Raw genomic sequence first — 20746 nt, 5'->3', positions numbered from 1 at the left:
CTGTATACATCACAGACTAGTATCATGCCGTTTGATGCGAACAGAGAAGCCAATCGTTAGTCTGTCACTTCCTTGTTCTAAGATATTGTATTTTAAAACATGACACTATACGGTAAAACGATTTCGTATGGATTTCAGCCTTCTATATATTATAAATTTCGAACCCGTGTAATGTTTAAAAGGTTGCTATGTAGTGGTACAATATATCGCCAAAGCGAAATAAACTATAATGAGAAAACACGAGAAGCAAGAAAGGAGACATATTTTGGCTTTGAAAGGGTTTCTGATGAGGAAAAGTTTGAAAAGGGTAATAATTCACATTCGAGTTCATTAAACATATATGAGATTGCCTGTTAATTATTATTATTATTTTCACTAATTCATGGGCATCCAATCCGCGGGTCGATCCATTTCTTCATAATGTATGGCTCAGAGTAATAAGATATGGAGTGTTGAGAATCTTAGTGGTGTAAGTCAGTAATTGTTTAGCAGTGGACACCTTCCCTAACGAACGAAAGTTCGTTGCTTAGTTTCGTTTAACGAACGTAGTGGGCGAATGAAAAGGACCTGGGAGTAATTGTGCAGTCAGATATGAAGTTTTTTGTCAATGATATACAGTAATTTTGCCAGCAGGGATAAGGAGGTGATTGTCCCCTTGTATAAGGCAATGGTCAGGCCACACCTTGAGTACTGCATACAGGTTTTAGCTTTTTTATGATGATTATTCTGCAAGCAACTAAGACAATCTTAACTATTTTTACAAAAAATTCCCAATGTGCCTATTACTCAGGTTTTTTAAAATTTTGTTATAGTGTACTTTTTACAGGGAAAAAATATAATCTCTTCTGTATGAAATCATAGTTTTGATAACAGTCATCGCCTTACAGTAATTTACCATTTTAAAATAGGTATTTTAAAACACCTTGTTCTCAAAACTCAGAATAGACTGACTTACACCACTATGATTCTCAACACCCCATATTATTATTATTAGCAGCCATATAGTGCAAGGAAGCCTGAGGCTTATGCTGCACCAGCAAAAAAAAAAAAAAAATTCTGAGTTACCATGAGAGAGAGAGGGGGGGCAGAAATCACCAAGAAAGAGGAGGAGGAGGATATCCATCTCAGGACCCTGGGTGTACCAAGCCCATACTCACCAGATGTGAGCCCCTGGGGTTATATATGTTATACTCTGTGGTATGGCTCATGGCCATGTAGGCCACAGAGTAGTAACATATCTTACTACTTTGTAATGTAGGCAGCCTAATGTGATGCACCCCCACCACAAACTAGCATGTGGTGGTGGGGGGACAAACATTGGGTACCAGAGACTCGCTTTATCATTATATTTAGTACTTATGTCAGTTATCATTTTAATGGTGACATATGGGAAGAGCACTATCTCTCTCCTTCCCCTTTTGCCAAGTATAAAATCGGGAACTGTGATTCACTTACATAACTGATACAGTTATATAATCCAATCCCGACACCTGCCTTTAAAAATTACTATTTTTGGTGGCAAATAGTGGTGGTCCCAGGTAGGAACTATAGTCTCCCCATTGTTATCAGATAATACATATTTTTCACTGCTACATGACGATTACAGCTTAATGATATAGCTGTAATCATCATGTAGTGGCGAAATATAGCTTTAGTCCCTTCCCCTTACCTGCTTTAAGAAAGAAGAATCTTTATTGCAGTGCTTAGAATGATAATTTACATAATAGTAGTTGCAACAGCCCATCAGGGCACAGTGGCCAGGGGTTAACAATGTACTACAGAGACATTGTTGCCTCAATAAGCCAAAAAATACATAAATAAATAATAGCATAATAAATAAGTGAAATAGAGTAAGGAAAATGGAGAAAGGACTTGAGTATACTACATATATAGAACACTCAGTGAGTGTACAACCATTTGTTTCAAAATACGCATTATAGGATATACATTTAAGTGCATAAATATGTATATTAGAAAATCCTGGGACCATCACTGGTGTAAGGAACTGTTCTTGGAGCCTGTGACTCAGGCCCACTCATTGGAACTTGTATAGCCTGTGACTTGCAGCATTTTATATGTTTTTTTGCTTCAGCCCGAATGGCATCTGTGAGATGGAAACGAACTGAATAAGTGGGGATAGATCATTACTTTCTTTACAGAGGTGACTAACTGTCTTTGTAACCTATGTTAACATTAAGAGTGTGAATAGCATTGAAATAATCTTTAAAGTTGCAGACCATCTCTTTGGTACATTAGCAATTATCGGACTTTTTTTACAATTGCTTACCCTGCTCAAAATTTTTTGAGAAACAAATTTTAGAGTGATTTTACAAACCATTAAGTGTGATAACAGTGAAGAGGAAAGTTTGCAAAAACTGTATTTTATTTTTTTTAGTTGTTGGCGCATCGGCTTCTGTGGCCATAATGCACCTCCCAAAGTTTTTGCAGTACTGTGATCCAAGCCCGAGGCGGGATTTGAACCCGCCACCTTTGGGTTGCCAGGCAGGCACTTTACCCACCCAGCTAGCCCGGTCGGCGCAAAAACTGTATGGAAGATGACTATTACCCCTGACATTTGCAAATTTCCAGACCTTTTATAGTAATATAATTTGTGTGTTCTTGTAATTTAACAGAATAAGTCTTAATCTTGAGAAGGTAACCACATATATGGAAATACTACTAAGTAAGAAAATTTTAATAAAAAAAAAAAAAAAAATTGCCAAATGAAATATTTAATTTGTTTACAAAAGGATAAATTGGTATAATTTCACCTAAATAGTCCCAATAACTAAATAAAATTGGCAAAGCATAGGAACCTGAAATGTAGCCGATTTTATTTTGTTATTGGGAATGTTTGGTTTAATTATTTCAAATTATCCTTTGATATTAATCAACTAATTAAATAAATGTTTCATGTAGTAAAGTGCCTTGTATTACAAAAATTTTGCCAGCAGGGACAAGGTGATTATCTCATTGTATAAGGCAATGGTTAGGCTGCATCTTGAATACTGCAATACAGGTTTGTAGGCCTCAGTTTTGGAAGGATATGAATCGGCTGTTACTTTATGAGCTTGCTCTCTTGAGTATTAATATTACGCCTCTCCCTCTCTTTTAATAATGATTTTTTTTTTTTTTGCTGAAGCTGTATAATAAAAGAATTTTAGTTTTCGATTTCTTTTAGAACACTTCTAATTAGATACTTTTTTTTTTTGTATAAGTACATGAAATATATATTTTTGAAATACTGCCCTTTTTTTTTTTTTTTTTTTGATAACCTCTAAATAAGCATTATATGAGGTGCAATCAAAACGTTTGAAGACCGACTTTGTTGAAATTGTGCCATTGCAGCAAGCTGTTCCTTGTCACGCCATGTTTGGTAACTCATCTGGACACAGTAACGCATCGCCCATTTGTCTGCCTTCAGTCTGAATTAGCACGTGTAGCTTAAAAGGTGTTTTGTCACATTTTAAAATGAGTGATTTTACTGAGCAGTGAATTTGCATCAGATTTTGTTTCAAATCATAGAATAGTGCAGTGGTCTCCAAACTTTTTTGGTTGTGCACCCTTATTTTACTTAACAGGACTAGCGTGCATGTCGGAATAAAAAATTAAATATATAAGTTTAATATATATATATATTTTTTATATAAATCATTCACATGGAAGGCATTATATCTAAAATCACATATAATTTTAAAAGATCACAAATAAAAAAATACAAAACAAAATTAAATTGGAAGTTCAAGTACAAAATGCATGTATAGGAACTCCCCGACTTACGTAATACTCGACTTACGCAAATTTGGCTTTACATAAGTTTTTGCCAGCGGTACAAACTGAAAAAAATATGGATCTGTAGGGATAAATGGAGGTATTGTGAAAATATCATGTGAACCCAATAACACACAGTTTTTTTTTTGGTTTTTTTTGTAATTAGTTTCAAGTCCTTGGAAGTTGAAAATTTCACTATATTACTAAGCTATTTATCTCTCTAAAAAGTCATATTTATAATCGAAATTGCACTGCACTTTCGTTGTTATCATATGTTCCCTTTATAAGAATCAATTTTGAATGCCTTTGTGGTATTTTACTAAAGGATGTTTCTGGAGGTCACGACCAAAAAAAAATAAAAACAATTTGCACTTCCCAGTTTATTGGGCTTTTCTGTTAGTGTATCTAATTATAAATGGGTAGTAAACTCGATCTTATTGTATTTGTGATAAAACCGATAACTACAATTGTGTGGGTTTTTACGTTATTATGGGTGAAATGTTTCCCCTTCACTGAAATCTTCAATCATATAAGAAACATAAATAAATTTTCAGAATCTTCTCTTCATTCTTATTTACTTATTACAATGATGAAGGGAAAGCAACTAACGGAAAGTGCAAGTGAGTGGTGGCAGTGCTAAGAAACCAAACAAAATTGACTTGAAGATGAAAATGATTGAGAAGTAAGAAGCAGGACAAAGTTTGTCATCTTTTGCATGGGAATTAAGTCTTGCTGCTTCAACAGTGAATGCTATTTCCGTATAAAAGAACATGTTAAAGGATCAACGCATTTAAGATCAACAGTGATCACAAAAGAGCATTCAGGTGCTGTATAGAAGATGGAAAAGCTATTAATAATATGGATGGAAAATCAGATTCAGAAGTGAGTGCCCCTGAGTCTAATGACCATTCAAGCAAAAGCAAGAAGTATTTATGAAGATATTTAGGATAAGTATGGCGAACCCCAAGCCAAGTTCGTGACAAGCAACAGGTGGTTTAGTAGTTTCAAACATCGTACTAGTTTCCACAACATTAAAGTAAGACTGGTGAAGTCGCCAGTGCCGATTCTGCAGCTACAGAGAAATTTTATGATGTGTTCAAAAAAATTATCGATGAAGGTGGCTATTCAATGCAGCAGATTTTTAACGTTAATCAGACTGCTCTGTATTGGAAAGAAATGCTGGATCGAACATACATTGCCAAAGAGGAAAAGACAATGCCAGGTTTCAAGGCTTCAAAAGATAGGGCCATGCTCTTGCTTGGGGCTAATGCACCGGGAGATTGCAGATTAAAACCACTGCTTGTTTACCATTCTGGAAATCCTTGTGCATTTAAGAGCATCAATAAAGCCACCCTACCCGTGCATTTCCGATCTAACCAGAGATTGCGGATAACAATATCTCTCTTTGAGGATTGGTTTAAATGCTGTTCACATCCTATGCATCTAGATGATTTCAATTTGAACATGAGAGTCATATTTTTACTGCCAAACACGACTTCACTCATTCAACCTATGGATCAGAGTGTTATTTCGAATTTAAAAGCATACTATTTATGCACAGCATTTGCTCAGGCGTTGTCTGCAGTAGACGGAGAGAAAAATTTTACGTTAAGAGACTTTTGGAAATCTTACAATATTTATCATACCATCTTAAACATTAATAAGGCCTGGGTGGAAATGACTAAAAGTTGTTTAACTGCCTCCTGGAACAAAATATGCTCACAGCATGTAAAAGGCTTCGAACGATTTGAAAAAGATGAATCATATGAAGAGGTAACAGATAAGGTTGTAAAGGTTGCAGAGCTACCTCAGTTGGAGGTTTATGCCAAAGATGTGGAGGAGTTAATAGAGGAAAAAAAGAAGGAATTATCTAACAAAGAACTTATTGACTTTCAGGCAGCGATAGTGAAAGAAGAAAATGGTGAAGAAGCTCAAGATGAAGCAAATGAGGAGCCGAGACTCTTCATCACCAGAGAAATGGCAATGGCAATTTGTGAAATTGCATCGGCAATGGCGAGGTTTCAGAAGATGGATTCTGACAGCAAATGATTCTTAAAAGTTAACAGAGGGATGAATGATATGCATGCTTGCTACAAAGAAATCTATGATGAAAAGAAAAAAAAACCACCGTTTAGTCATCCGTTAATATGTTCTTTCGTAAGGTTGAGCGGCTGACCCCTTCTAAATCCCCACAGCCCTCAACAGCAGCATACTTATCAGCTGAAGACGTCGATTCTGGCAACGATGCTTGAGAGGTAAAACTTACTGACATTATGCCTGTCTCCTCTCTTTTTTTTGTAATATTATAATTTTGAAATTTTTCCTATGCATGAGATAAAAAATTGAATGAATACAATAAATAATTCTATTTACATGTTCGTTGAACATTTATTTTTTGATTCAATCAATTCAGCGAGCACAGTTGCAAGTGCTGCACAAGCATGGGGGAAATTCCAACTTATGTAGATTTCCTCGGAACACAACCCTTACATAATTCGGGGAGTGGGGAGTGGCTGTACTCAAACGTGCATGATCGGTGGCATGGTCAAACAAAGCTGCATATTGAAGTATTAAAAAAACATTTATTTATAATTTTTATTTTCAATTACGTTTCGAAAAACTAATATTTTCATATTTAATAAATATTGATTTATTGTGGATTATCTCGCATACTCCACTTTGGAGACCACTGGAATAGTGTAACAGAAATATACAAATTATTAAAAACATCTTTTGGAGACAATGCTGTGTGTCATTCAAAAGCTTTTCAGTGGTTTGCAAAGTTAAAAGAGAACTGCTTGTTCGTCAAAGATGATCCTCACCATGGCCACCCTTCAGCTTTAAAAATTAATAATTCAGTCATTCATGTTCACAATCTGATCAGGGATGAACAAAATGTAAATATCCACAAAGTTGTTAGTTAATCCAATATTTCAATCCTAACACAAGATTTAGGAAAGTGACTTGTTTCCAGGGCTGGGGAGTAGTGGTGATTTTGGGGTTACTCCTTGTCCTACTCCGGAGTAAGATATTTTTTCTTAATGTTACTCCTATTATACTCCTCAATAAAAAATATTTCATCATTGCTGCATGACTCATCGGGCTGCTTTTTGGAATTCTGATTACATTATGATTATATGGTAATCACTATTCAGAATTCAAATGGCTGTAGCTATATTTTTTTTATTTAATGCAAATTTGAAATTACACAATGAAGAATGATTTGAAATTACTAATTTTTAATTTTATTTAATACAAAAAGAGCAAAAAACTAAAACTAAACTATACATTGTCTTTTAGATTGAGTTAGTTCTCAAAAACAGTATGGACTCAATCAAATCTTCTTTCGCCGACCGGGCTAGCCGAGTAGGTAAAATACCTGCCCGGCAACCCAAAGGTCGTGGGTTCGATTCCCGCCTCGGGCTTGGATCAAAGTACTGCAAAAACCTTGGGAGGTGCAATATGGCCACAGAAGCCGATGCGCCAACAACTACCAAATCAAAAAAAAAAAAAAATCTTCTTTCATCGAAGCACGTAAATCAGATTTTATTATTTTGAGTGCTGAAAACAGCCTTTCAACACTGACTTGAGTAGGTGGTAGAGCAGTAATGCAAAAGGCTGCATCTTGAACTATTAGTGGATATGTTTTTATTGCATCTATCACCTGTAACTTTGATGTACGACCTATTTTCTCCACTAAAGTTAAAGCTTGATAGAAATCAAAGTGGAACTTCTCGTAACTAGTTGCTTCCAGCGCTGCAGCTTCTTCTTTGTTGGTATTTGTATTACTAGCTTGAATGCGTCTCTTTTTTATTTTTTCTTGGTGATCAAGCTGTTTTTCAAAATCACATTCATCAAATTCTGAACTAGAAGAAGAAGGTGATGTGTCAAGCTCAGGGGAGGCCACATAATCTTCTTGCTTTAATCCTGTTATTTTTTCACTTAAATCAAGTAGTGCAGCTTTTCCTCTGGCTACCTGATCCTTTGATAGCAAAATTCCGTAATTTGGATCAACATAAATTGCTGCTAATAAGATATAATTTTCTATTAAATTAGTTTCTCTGCACTCCATAGACTGTTTGATTCCATCAGCAATGAGACCACCAATTTGGGAAAACTTGAAGATTAGACTTTTCCATTCTTTGTAGAATTATCCAGGTGTTAAGTAAGACTCTTGGAACTTTAAAGTCGCATTATATGGGTGGCGAAGTAATCTTTCAAGCTGCTCAACTTCTTCCCATTCATGATCAGATAAAGTTATTTCGGGATTTGCCATATCAATAAATAGAGGCTTTAATTTCAAAAGAAGTTTGATCATTAAATAAACACTGCCCCATCTAGTAGCGTGATCAATTAGAGCTCCTTTTCCGCAGTACCTCTTCAGAATAGCATCAATCTTGGAGCATCGAGCAGCTACAGCAACCTGGCGCAACTTACGAGATTAGCTGCATGAGCTCCTTTCAGACCATCACGGATTGCGAGCTGTAAAGTATGTATACCACACCTCATATGTTGTATGTTGATGTTGGGGAAAGTGAAACCAATGAAATTGTTTGCAATAGCATCCAAGGTCTTGTCTAAGTACTCATCTTCATCTAAATCACTGTACACACAGCTTTCTCCTGATTCAAAATCTGTCTTTTCCTCGTTAAGCTTCTCAGTAGTTTTTATCATGTTCGATGCATTGTCTGTAACTATTGTCAAGATATTTTCCTTCTTAATTCCAAAATCTTTGAGCACATTTTCAATCAATTTGCAAACCTGTTTGCTTGTATGTTGCGCTTTGGTATCTTAAGTACGTAAGTACTTAATTTCTTTATTTTCATTCACAAACTGGACATTTATTCCAAAATAATTTACCCGTTGACAGGTGCATGCATCCATCTTCAGATGAATATACTTTCCCTTTAGCATCTCCTTCAACAAATTTTTTTGATTGTTAGCTTCCTCTAATATTATTTTCCTAATATTATGTCGTTCCAAAGATATTCTCAGTTTGGCTGCCATTTCACCACTCAATCCAATAAAACCTGTAGAAGAGAATACACTAAGTGGTAGTCCTTTCTTTACAACAAGTTCAATAATACACCCTTTGAATTTAGCAGCTGTCATTGCTATAGTAATTTTTTTGGTCTCAAAGTACTTTGTTAGTTTTTTTTCCTTCTACTTTACAATCTGTGCTAGAGGTTAGCATTAGCATTAGTAGAGGCATTTGATGCAAGAAAGCAAGCTTATGCAGCATCAGCCAAAAAAAAAATAAATAAATAAATAAAAAATAACCACTTCCACTTCACCCCTCTGTTCGTTCGAAATACCTGTCCAGCTGAGCCTTAAACTTATTTAGGCTATCAACTTCCACGACAAGGGATGGAAGTCTATTCCACCAACCAACCGCCCACTGACTAAAGGCAAATTTCCTCACGTCAATCCTACATCCGTCTTTCCTCAATTTGAATTTATGCCCTCTCAGGTGATTATTCTGAGTAAGAGGAAGAATCCCATCAGCATTGAGCATGCTCAAACCATTCAAGGCTTTATATACCTCTATCAGACGACTTTTTGTTGCTTTCCTTTTCCTCCATAAGCTTGAATTGTTTTGGATGCAAGTGCTCTAAATGGCATTTTAAATTGGATGACCTGGTGCGTGCATAGCCTCCTTTTCCTTTCCCTGTGCTGATTTCTGAATTGCATGGCTTATCTCCATTCATCAATTGACATATGAAGACATTTTTTTCTTGAGATAATTCAAAGTATTCAAATACTCCAGCTTTCTTTTGTTCCATTTTAGACTAATGAAATTAAGTAGTTTATCTCAAAATTAACTTTAACAGGCTTACAAATTCATATTACCTAAAACAAAAGATAAAAATTTAAATTAGACAGTGCAATATAATAAAATTGTTTTTTGGTGTTTGCATGTACAATATAATAACAGGAATAAGGGGTAACAAATATATTTTGTTACTCCTTATTCCTACTCCTACTCCTGTAAAAACCTCTTTACTCCCCAACCCTGCTTGTTTCAACCAAGTTTGTTTTTTTTTTTTTTTTGATTTGGTAGTTGTTGGCGCATCGGCTTCTGTGGCCATATTGCACCTCCCAAGGTTTTTGCAGTACTTTGATCCAAGCCCGAGGCGAGAATCGAACCCGCGACCTTTGGGTTGCCGGGCAGTACTTTACCCACTCGGCTAGCCCGGTCGGCCACCAAGTTTGTGACTCCCATTCTTGCTGATGGCCACAAGGAGAGCAAATTCTCGTGTCAGAATCTTCATCAATGTGCTGCTTACCTGTACTTTGTTTCTTCTAGTCTTACTGGAATCATGAATATATGGGTGTTTGACTCAGAAACAAAAGGCCCAGGCCTCTTGATGGAAGGCTCCATCTTCTCCAAGAACAAAAAAAGAAATAGTAATCTTGGTTAAATGTAAAGATCATTCTTATTGTATTTTTTGATTCATGGGCATTGTTCATTATGAATTTGGCCCACATGGTCAAATTCATAACAAAAACAATGCATCACTACAATACCCCTGCACACTCAGCACTTTCATTCAGGAATGTTTTGTGAAACAGTCTGTCACTTTGGGTCCCCATTTGCAATTCTTACTGGATTTAGCTCACTGCGATTTTTTTTTTTTTTTTTGTGTTTTGTTTTCCATACTTAAAACCCTCTTGAAAGGTTGCAGATTTGCAACAACTAAAAAAATTATTCAGATTGCAACACAGGAACTATTAGCAATTCCGAAAGAAGCCTACTAGGAATGCTTACAAAAGCATTGGAATCATTATACAGTTATCTTGTCTAGAAGACTACTTTGAAGGAAATCCATCCAAATAGTTGGATGGATCTTCTCACTGATAAGCTAGCCGAGTGGGTAAAGTACCTGCCCGGCAACCCAAAGGTCGCGGGTTCGATTCCCGCCTCGGGCTTGGATCAAAGTACTGCAAAAACCTTGGGAGGTGCAATATGGCCACAGAAGCCGATGCGCCAACAACTACCAAATCAAAAAAAAAAAAAAAAACTGATAAGCTTCATTATTTCCCAAATATCAGTTCAGGTCCATTTGACCATTCAAAATTTCGTAGCCATTTTTACTTGTAAGTGGGCATGTTAGGCATACAGCATCAATCGAAAAATGTGCGAATTTTCAAAAAATATGAAAATTTAATTCTCAAGTGTGGTAAAAGTCTCCCCATTTGTATAATCTGGTAGGTAAATGAACAATCTGTGTGAGTTCATTAGCAGGGGCAGCTCGTTGGAAGGCACTGCGGAACTGCAGCACCCCCAGCTTTTAAATCTAAATATACAGTCAACATAGTTATATGAAATTTTGTGAAGAACAATGCAATGCAATGAATATTTTTATTAACAGGTCCCGCATATAGTATACTGATCCTCTATTTCCAATAATCATTTCAATAATAAACAAATAAAAACATGTGATCATGTTTTTATCCATTTATCAACTCTGAAGTTTAACCGTAGGTGGAACTGTGTGCTATGCAGTTCCACATTTAGACCCCAGTGCTTGAGTCAATGCTTAGTTGGCAGGTTGCCAATACACAATTTTAGAGGTGATAAAACGAGTCAAAGGAACTGCAGAGCAAGCAGTATCGATTTGAACAGTGCACCAAACTTGAATGAAAAAGTTAATCTATTTTTAACAAATAAAAACCAAAGACTGGATTTTATTTTTAAATAAAATTTCAAGATTACCCAAGTCTGTTAATGGCAAGTGTTGAGTTAATGTTTTGTAGTATTTTTAACTTGCTTATTATTATTACCATCTATATCTACATGTCTTATAACTGAGGCAATTTGATGTAACTTTAAGAAGCAACATCACAAGCCGTCACTGGTCATTAGTAATTGCAGAAGCCCAGCATAAACTCCAGGGGCTCACATCTAGTGAGTATGGGCTTGGCACACCCAGGGTCCTGAGCTGGATATCATCATTCTTCTCTTCCTTGTTGATTCCCTTTTACTTCTGACTCTTGTTTTCTCTCAGGGTAATTCAGATTTTTTTTTTTTTTTTGGCTAGTGCAGCATATGCCTCAGGCTTCCTCGCACTGTATGGCTAATAATAATAATAATATTTTCAACCGGCTTCGTCTGTGTGACTAGAAATGGAAGCCAACTGGGCTTGTAAATGCTCAGTTGGCAAATTGGACTGGAGAAAGTCAAGTTTCAAAGAGAAGAAGTCAGAGTGTCAAGTAATTAATGCAGTTGTGAGAACAATAGAGGCAACAGATGAATTTGACAGAATGGGGTAGATAGATTTTAAGTCAGAGAAGATCGAAAAGAGGAAATTCCAAATTTGTAACAATGACACTCACATGGCATCTCTTTATCACTCCTGTTTTTGTTTTAATTATAAAAAATTTATTTTAGCTTTTTTATTGAGCTGAAAATGATAATCTATTAATGATTGTTTGCAATTAAAACATATTAAGCAAAAATTAATGAACCGATAATAATAATGTTTTTATTGTATTTTCACTTTTGAATTTTTTTTGGTTGAGGTCACTGACTCCCCCTCTCCTCATCCCAAATAAAACTCAGATGTTTGCATGGCTTATGGCAGACACAATGTGCATGCCTGTATTTTTTTCAGCTGTTTGCATTTAGCCAGTGAGATTAAAGCATTACGACAAGATTAGACACCTATTATTGATCTCATGGACATCATGTGAAAATGGGAGTTGCCTAAAAGAAAGGTAGACACTTTTGCTGACCCAGCATCTGTTAAGTGCTAAACAAAAAAATATAATGGCTCATAATTCATAATATATCGAAATGAAAACACAAAGTAATTTATAACCACTTAGAGAATATTGGAGAGTAAAGGAGGATTTGATTTCCAGATTTAAAAAAAGAAAAATTTAAAGGAGCAGAGGAAGGTTAATAATTACACATTATAAATTAAGAATTCAGTATTTGCAGTCTTTTTTTTGTTTAAATATTAATTATATGTTATGCTGATTTTTATGTTAGTTAATTATGTGTTATAAATTCATTCTCTAACATTAAGGTTGCTAGTTCTTCTGTAAGAAATGTAGGCCATTTCTCAGTAATGTAGTCATGTTATAAAAATTTGTTTATGTTACAGAAATTATTATTTTTTTTTCTTTTAACTATTATTCACGAATCCTGAATTTTTAAATGTCTATAACTTTTTCTGCTGTAATTCCCGTTGCACAGCTACCTAATTAATCTTTACGTTAGTGCAGTTTTTCAACTTGTAAGCCATGAGCATTGTACATGTGTTTGACAAAATATTCCACTAAAAATTAGCACTTGTCTACATTGCAATATTTTGATTCACTTTTAAAACAACAGAAAAATAAACTTGATATATTAACAAATTCTCATGTTGTAATTACTTTGAATTATTTAGTTTCTGGTTGGGATGACAAAGGTACCAGTGTGTTTGTAGACATCCTATTAGCAGAGCCAAGAAATCTTGGTTCTGTTAAGAGGAGTACAAATGAAATCCACCTATCTCGGTAAGAGGTTTGCTTATGTACTCCTCTTAACATAACCAAGATCTCTTGCCAGGATATCATTTTCTCATTGGTGAATTCAGCATTGAAGATCTGAACCTTGATCTGGAACATTGTTTCTGATATTTTGGGGACCAGCTGGTGTTCCTTTTATTTTTAGTTATCTTAGAATAATGAACTTAATTAGAATAAATAGTAAAAAAGTATTTTTGTTTCATCATAATCAAGAAATTTTTTTCTTTGTTTTCAGTTCATTCAGTATTTACAAGAGTTGCCTCACACTATGATATCATGAATGATGTAATGAGTGGAGGTATTCATCGATTATTTAAGGACTATTTTGTCCATCTTCTTGGACCTGTACCAGGAAGTAGCCTGTTAGATGTTGCAGGTGGCACAGGTATGTATATCAAAAATAAAATAATAGTAAATAACACAAAAAAAGCTACTTGTAAAATGAATCCCCTCATTTTCAGTGATTCTATAACAGAAAAATTACCAAAATCAAGAAAATGTCATATTTCAACCATTGCTGATGATAGTATTAATATTAATATTGTCCATATAGCACAAGGAAGCCAGATTTTTGCTACACCAGCCATAAAAAACCCCTTCCCACATCATCTGTCCATCCCCTCCAATAACCTGTCTAGTTCTTCCTCGAATTTATTCGAACTACCCACTTCTGCAATAACAACATAGAAATTTGTTGCAACAATCAACAATGAAGGCAAACTTCAGCATATCTATCCTGGAATCCTGGAGTTTAGATATATCTGTATTTATGCCCTCTTCATGTATGTAGTCTGAGCAAGAGGAAGAAAGCCATCAGCATTGAGCTTGCTCAACCGAATTCAAAACCTTAAATCAGATTGCCTTAAATCACCTCAATCAGATTGCCTCGCAGTTCCTGAGTGTCCAGATGCTGCAATTTGCAAAACTGAAGCTTTTCTTGGTATGAGCACCCCTTTGTTCCTCTCACCAATTTTTTTGCCCTTCTCTGTACCCATATCAGCAAATATATATTCTTCCTGAAATGAAGCCTCCAGATCTGTATCTAGTACTCAAGATGTGGCCTAACTATTGCCTTGTACAATGGGACAATCACCTCTTATCCCTACTAGCAAAGTTCCTGTATATCATAGACAAAACCCTATGAGCTGTCCTGATAGCCTGTCTACACTGCTCAGAGAACTTCATATCTGACTGCACAATTACCCCCAGGTCATTTTCCACCACTCTGAATGTAGTACCACACAGTTAGTACATTAATTTTGGATTACTGCCACCCTTATGCCACCATGCATTTGTCAATTTTAAATTTCAACTGCCATTTCTCAGTCCTCCTAATTTTATAGATCTTGTTGCAGTAGTTTACTTTGATTGCTGCCATTAACCACCCTGCCAACCTTTGTGTCATCTCAAACTTAGATATTAGGCCTGATATACTTTCATCAGTTATCATTAATTAATATAGAACACAAGAATGGGCCCAGCACTGAACCCTGGGGGGGGGGGGGAACTCCAGTAATATCATTAGTCCATGAAGTGCAGAGTTCATTAATAACCACTCTCTGTCTTCTCCCACACAACCATCCCTTTATCTATAGCAGTAACTTGCCTTTAATGCCACACTGCTCCAGTTTGTAAAGCAGTCTTTTATGTGTAGTAGTATCAGAAGCTTTCCTGAAATCCAAGTACAGTGTAACCTCAATAAAACATGCTTCTTCATACTGCAGTTTCAGATATACCGTGGGAATGATCATATCCCTTAAAACGAATTATGAAAAAAGTATTTTGATCAAAGAAAGAGCAATTTCATATTGGAAACTGGAAAAAGTGAATATTGTATATACATGTATCTACCGTAAATATGATAGAATATGTGTATTCTGTTGTATTTCCAAGAGGGGAAATTAATTGAAAATTAGCTGTATATTTACTTCAGTATATTCATTTATTCAGTTGCAGAGTGATTTTTGCATATAGCAGGACTTGTCAAAGACTAATTACTGTAGACACCCAGTTTCTCCTCTCAGCTAGAGGTGCAATAAAAAAGTATATCAGTGGAGCACTAATTACCCACAGCTACCTCTGGAAGGGAATACAGCTACCATTTATCAAGTGTTAGAAGTTACACTGAGGATAGCAAAAACTGCTAAGGGCTAAACTTTACAAAAATATTCATGAACTGACAAGTGATTTTTGGAGAAATCACTTCATTACTGTGATAGGCTGGACAGTTTGGCTTTGATTTAGTTTTCTCAAAATTGTAAATTCTAGAGCATCAGAAATAAATGCACAACAAAATTAGTAAATCAGTAGGACTGAAGTAATGCCGCCAAAAGAAAAAAATTATACAGTTGAAGAAAAGTTAAAGATTATCGAAAAAGTTAAGGGTGGCAAAAAAACAAAATGCGCTATATTTTATGAGTGTGCAGTCTCAGAAGGAACAATTCACAGATGGAAGAAAGAGGAAGAAAAATTGCATTCATTTGTAGACTCTGAAGAAGATGAAGTAGGCCCCCAAAAAAAGAAAACTAGACTTTTTGAAAACAGTGATGTGGACCAATGCTTATACAAATGGTTTCTGCAGAAGCTTAGAGGAGTGCTGATAAATTTTGAAAGAACAGGCAGTTAAATTTCATAAGCTACTTGGTGGAGATGAGGACACATTTAAAGCTTTTGAAGGGTGGCTTTGGAGATGGAAGGCTCAGTGGGATATCCCAGGTTAGTCTTGTAGGCAAATCTGCATTTGGTGACATTACAGCAGCAGAAGCATTTCCTGAATTTCTGCATAATGTGATTCAAGATGATGAATTCACAGATGAAACAGTTGTACAACTGTGACGAAACAGCACTGTGCTATAAACTTCTCTCTTGCTGTTGTTGTTATTTTGGTTTTTAGGAGCATTAGCAACTAAGGCCATATTGCTCCGGGATATGCGGTGGTCATTCCCTGACCTTTCCGCATAGGTCTCGAACCACGGGCTCGAACCCCTGTCTAATCAAGAAGCGTGTGCTACGCACTGCTGCTCCTTCCCACCTGGCTACGGAGACGCCTTCTCTCTTGCAAGTCAATGGATATTAAAAAGGCACCCAACAAAGCAGGCATAAAATTTAACAAAGAGAGAATTACTGGGTTACTGTGCACAAACAAGGCTGGAAATCACAAGTTAATGCCATTGTGTATCAGTAAGAATCCAAGTCCCCAGTGTTTTAAGCACGTCAACATGAAATCTCTACCTGTGATTTAAAAATATAAAATAAAAATAGCTCCAATGCTTGTATGATGAGTGATATTTTTTCTTCATGGTTTGAAGGTGAGTTTGTTCCATTGGTGAGATGCCACTTGCTTTCCAAAAAAACTTGAATAAAATGCTCTGTTACTGTTGGATAACTGCTCAGCTTATCCTTCAGCTGATGTCCTTAAATCGAAAGATGGCAAAATCTGAGTCGCTTTTCTGCTGAGGAACACAATTGCACTAATTCAGTCCATGGATCAGGACATTATTCAAGCCTTCAAAGCCTACAGTTGTGGTGAGCTACTTTCTGGTGTTGAAAAGTCAGAAATTCAAATTCTAGAATTTCTGAAAACATTAACACTGAAAGACATTGCATAAAATATTGGATTAGTGTGGGAGAAAGTAAGTTCAATAGCAATTGAAAACTGCTGGAAAAAATGTAAAAGAAAAGATGAGATCACTAATAATAAACATGAATTAACAGCATTTTTAGAACAAGAACCAAAAGCTGCTTGTAATGTATTTGGTGGTAGTCTTGAAACAAATGACCTGGCTGCTTGGATTGAGGTGGATGTGGAAGCTTCAATTGTGCACTACCTCAATATGGAAGAAATCACAGCCTTTGTTAGGAATTATATACTGAAGAAAATGCTATCATTAGTTCTGGCAAACTGAATTACATGACTGTTTCAGAATGGATGACTAAAATGTAAGTCCGTAACAGCATTGTATATTTTTAGAATGTAAAAGGAATAATATAACTTTTAATACTTTCTCTTTTAGTCTATATACTCATAAAACATTAGTTAAATAAAGTATTTATTTACTAAGTAAAGTGTATTTATGTTAAAAAATTGTAAACTTTTTTTGGCTGTAATGCACTTCGCTTATAAGGCAGGTATTAAAGTTGTTGTCTGACACCTGCATTATATCAAGGTTGCACTGTATTTAACATCAAAATTAATTTTTGCGTTCAGTTCCTTTGCTACTGCAACATACTAACCAACGAGAGCAGTCAGACAAGATTGTCCCTTAACAAATCTATGCTGTGACTGCAGTATAATTGCATTCCTGTTAGATAGTCCTACATTACTTCTTTAACCAGTGACTCCATTATTTTCCCTGGAACAGAAGAGTTAAGTTAACAGGTCTGTAATTACACATATGAAACCAAAGATCTTATCATAATCATGACTAAAGGTTTGGTTACCTCCTTTGCTGCCTTCCTTAATATAATTGGATAGATTCCATCCACCCTCATATCTTTTTTATGTTTAGTTTCAACAGTTTCTCTTCCACTTTCCTCTCAGTTATCACAAAATCATTTAGCTCCCTGTTAAAGATTGATAAACTTCTGGCATCCCTTTCCCTAAAGAATTGCTCATGTAGATGCAAAATATGTATTGTTTTTCAACAACTTGAGCAGGATCATCAACAGTTAAACCATCAACATCAAGTGGACCAATGTGATTCAACCCCTTCCTTCTACTATTAATGTAAGTAAAGAAGTCTTTGCTGCTTTTCTTTGCATTCTTTGCCCGTGATTTCATATAATCTGCCTTAGCTTGCCTAACCTCCTTAGTGACTTGATTACAGACTAGTTTATATCTACCATAGGCTTCTGTATTATCTGATAATTTATATGCATCCCATGCATTTTTCTTCTCTGCCACAAGTCTCATCCGTCTAAGCCTTGAACAGTATTTCTTAGTTGGTACGAAGGGCCTAGTAGCTTCTGTGATTGTTTCCCATTTAGAATTTGCTGTTGGTAATATCATCACTTGGTCCCACTTCATAAAATTTGTAAACCGTCTGAGATGGTTTACAAATTCTATGAAGTCACCCTTATAAAAGCGAAAGCCCTTCCCATTACACTTTACAGCAGTTATATCTTTATATATTTTTTTTATCTTTATGCCCTCCCTTTATGCGTTACAGCAGCAGTTATATCTTTTAAGTAAATCTCACTTTTGGGATGTTAGTGCTTTTGTTAATCCTGAGCATACATTTTTAAATGTTTCAAGCATTTGTTAATCATATAAAGTCAGTGGAATTATGAATTTGGTGTGTTTTTTTATTTATTTTTTTTTTTTATGTGGTAACATATCAAACATCAAAGGTTTTTGAAACATAGATTCTTGCTGACTTGTATTTCTGTAGATCATAATTTTAAGGAAATACTAAGAATAAATTTTGTTCCACTGAACAGAAGTGAAGGGATGTGTGAAGAAAAGTTAGTTCTGTGAATGGATATTGACTAGCTGATGCATACATTCATGCTGACTTGGATGAAAAAGGTTCATTTACACTTGCTAACTCTGAAGAAATTATTTATAGAAAAGGCACACAGAAGAAACTGAATGTATGAGAGTAAATGGGCCTGTTGTACTGGAATCCATAGTGTATTTTCCATTCTATTTGTTGATAAAGAGGCACATTCAGGCTTGAAAGCTCCAAAGTATTTATAATTAAAGTTAGACATTTTACTGGATATATACGTTATCATTAGCTGAGTGGAATGAACTTGTAAGAGAGGGATCATAACCTGACTGCTCTTTTCAGATAGAGTCAAGGAGTTTTAGAGAAGTTGTGGGGTCAAATGCGAGGTCAATAATCCTTGGTAGGTTGCATTTGTAGTAGTGTCCCACAAGTCCTAAAACTCCTTAACTCTGTCTGAAGCAGAGCAGTCAGGTTATTCATAATCCCTCTCAGAATTAGCATCTATTTAGAAGAAAATTAATGCTGAGAATGAAAGGGAAAAAACTTTCATTTTCATAACAGCAGTTTAAAACACAATCATAACCAACATGCATAATGTACTTCTATGTAGATGGTACTTCTACAACATGGTTTCGCTCTAACACGATGGATAAATTGCAGCAATCCTCGCACAACACAGTACTTATATAACATGGTTTGGCTCTAACACGGTTAGAGAATTTCGATAAACCTCGCATAACAGGGTATTTTTGAGCTTTTGTGCAGGGGGAAACCCTGCTATTATGTTTTTCAACATTTCCACTCTTTTTGAAAAAAAAAAAAAAAAAAATTATTGAGAAATTCATGTATTTTATTTTGTTTGGAAATTCCCATGTTACATTCTGTGCTATTGAACTTGTACTTGTTAAACTTTTGGAAAAATCTAGATTTCAAAGTTTTATTACTATTGGATAGCATGCCAGGCCATCCAAAAGATTTAAGTCATCCAAACGTTGAAGTTATGTTTCTACCACCACAGCTGTACTGGGTTAATACAACTTCTTTCATTCAGCCCTTAGATCAAGGCATTATATTCACCTTTAAAATTCATTCCATCAGAAAATCGTTACAATGGACTTTGGAAAAAATTGATTCCGAATCTATTGAAGTAATGGAGGCATGGAAACATTTCTCAATTGTGGACTATATCAGAATCATAACTTCATTGCTGAAAGAAGTAAAACCATCAACATTAAATGCGCGTGGAAAAATGTATGGCCAGAGTCAGTTCATTCAGAAAATATGATCGAACAGGCAGAAACCGGAATTGGTGTGATAGTAGAACTTGCTACATCAGTAGGAGGGGAAGGTTTTGATGATATGACTACTGAAGCCCTTGTGGGTAGCGCAATTGATAGAATCGCCCTCCTCCCCAACACCAGCTGGAAAATACCCAAGTTCAAATCCTGTCAATGAAAGGAGGAATTTTTATGGGTCTTTTTCACAATGTGGCTGAGTTAGTCATGCTTGGGCGAGGCTAGTATGGTTTTCCCCCAGAAACTCAGGTTTTTCGTTCAGCAGAACAGAAAATTGACCTCAGGACACACTCACTTTATAGACAATATACACAGATTAATATGGCCTTAGTTGCTGATGCTCCTAAAAAAATAAAAAAAGATATGATTACTGAAGACGTTCAAGGATTACTGGTAGAAAAAGAAGCTGGCGTAGTGGATTTGATGCAAATGGCATCGGAGGTAAAATCAAATCAATTCAGATGATGATATCACAGTTGAAAATTCTAAGCTTCCAAATTTTACACTAAAAAGCATAGGGGAAGGCATAAAGTTAGCCGAGAAATTAGAATCTTATTTTTTGAATGCAAATTCTTGAATGAAAGGAGCCCAAAGTTCAAAAGGGAGTTTCAAAAATGCTTAGTTCGATACGATGAAATTCACAAAGATTTATCAAGCAATAACAAACAAACCCAGATTACTGATTTTTTAAAGAGAGCAGAAGATACACGA

The 20746-nt window shown here is 35.5% G+C and overlaps 1 protein-coding gene across 1 annotated transcript in view; it reads left to right on the top strand.

Moving 5' to 3' along the window:
• The first annotated feature begins 26 nt into the window (after window positions 1-26).
• The window catches only part of Coq5 (ubiquinone biosynthesis protein COQ3, mitochondrial), an 80457-nt gene continuing 59737 nt past the window's right edge, over window positions 27-20746 (top strand). The window contains exons 1-2 of the mRNA XM_090389370.1: window positions 27-307; window positions 13526-13675. Coding sequence (XP_090245496.1) covers window positions 100-307; window positions 13526-13675 — 358 coding nt within the window. The 5' untranslated portion in view covers window positions 27-99. The remainder of the gene's footprint in view (window positions 308-13525; window positions 13676-20746) is intronic.

The sequence above is a fragment of the Mastigoproctus giganteus genome, unplaced genomic scaffold (genome assembly GCF_048544385.1).
Source record: "Mastigoproctus giganteus isolate SK-2022 unplaced genomic scaffold, ASM4854438v1 scaffold_15, whole genome shotgun sequence".
NCBI classification, from domain to species: domain Eukaryota; kingdom Metazoa; phylum Arthropoda; class Arachnida; order Uropygi; family Thelyphonidae; genus Mastigoproctus; species Mastigoproctus giganteus.
Note: the sequence above shows the minus strand (reverse complement) of the source record. Positions and strands in the feature narration are given on the sequence as shown.